Source organism: Morone saxatilis, unplaced genomic scaffold (genome assembly GCF_004916995.1).
Source record: "Morone saxatilis isolate NCDOM2014 unplaced genomic scaffold, NCSU_SB_2.0 Contig12, whole genome shotgun sequence".
Classification (NCBI taxonomy): Eukaryota; Metazoa; Chordata; class Actinopteri; family Moronidae; genus Morone; species Morone saxatilis.
The window spans coordinates 27,809,622-27,809,872 of NW_023339674.1; the positions used below are offsets into that span (position 1 = coordinate 27,809,622).

The following is a 251-nucleotide window of genomic DNA, read 5'->3' on the forward strand; positions in this document are numbered from 1 at the left end:
AGTTGCAATCTGCAACTTCGCCACCAGAAGAGGCTGATAATCAGTTTTCATTGTGTAGGTTATAACCACACTTTTCTTCCTGTGTGTAGCTCCTGTAGTCACAGGAGTAGGACCTAGTTTCTCTATGGGGGAGCTTCAGGGTCATCTGGCTTACGACCTCAACCAGTCTGTCAACCAGCCAGTCAGCCTCAGACGATCACTGGCCAGCACCTCATCCAGCGGGTAATCTCATACACACACGCGCGCGCACA

General features: G+C 51.0%; 2 protein-coding genes across 2 annotated transcripts in view; one reads left to right on the forward strand and one right to left on the reverse strand.

The window, feature by feature from the left end:
• LOC118321567 (nuclear factor 1 C-type-like) overlaps positions 1-251 on the reverse strand; it is a gene marked incomplete in the record, with an annotated part of 48,990 nt that overhangs the window by 9,052 nt on the left and 39,687 nt on the right.
• Positions 1-251, forward strand: part of LOC118321918 (nuclear factor 1 C-type-like) — a 34,346-nt gene that overhangs the window by 4,308 nt on the left and 29,787 nt on the right. The window contains exon 4 of the mRNA XM_035653474.1: positions 90-222. Within this exon, the coding sequence (XP_035509367.1) occupies positions 90-222 (133 nt within the window). The remainder of the gene's footprint in view (positions 1-89; positions 223-251) is intronic.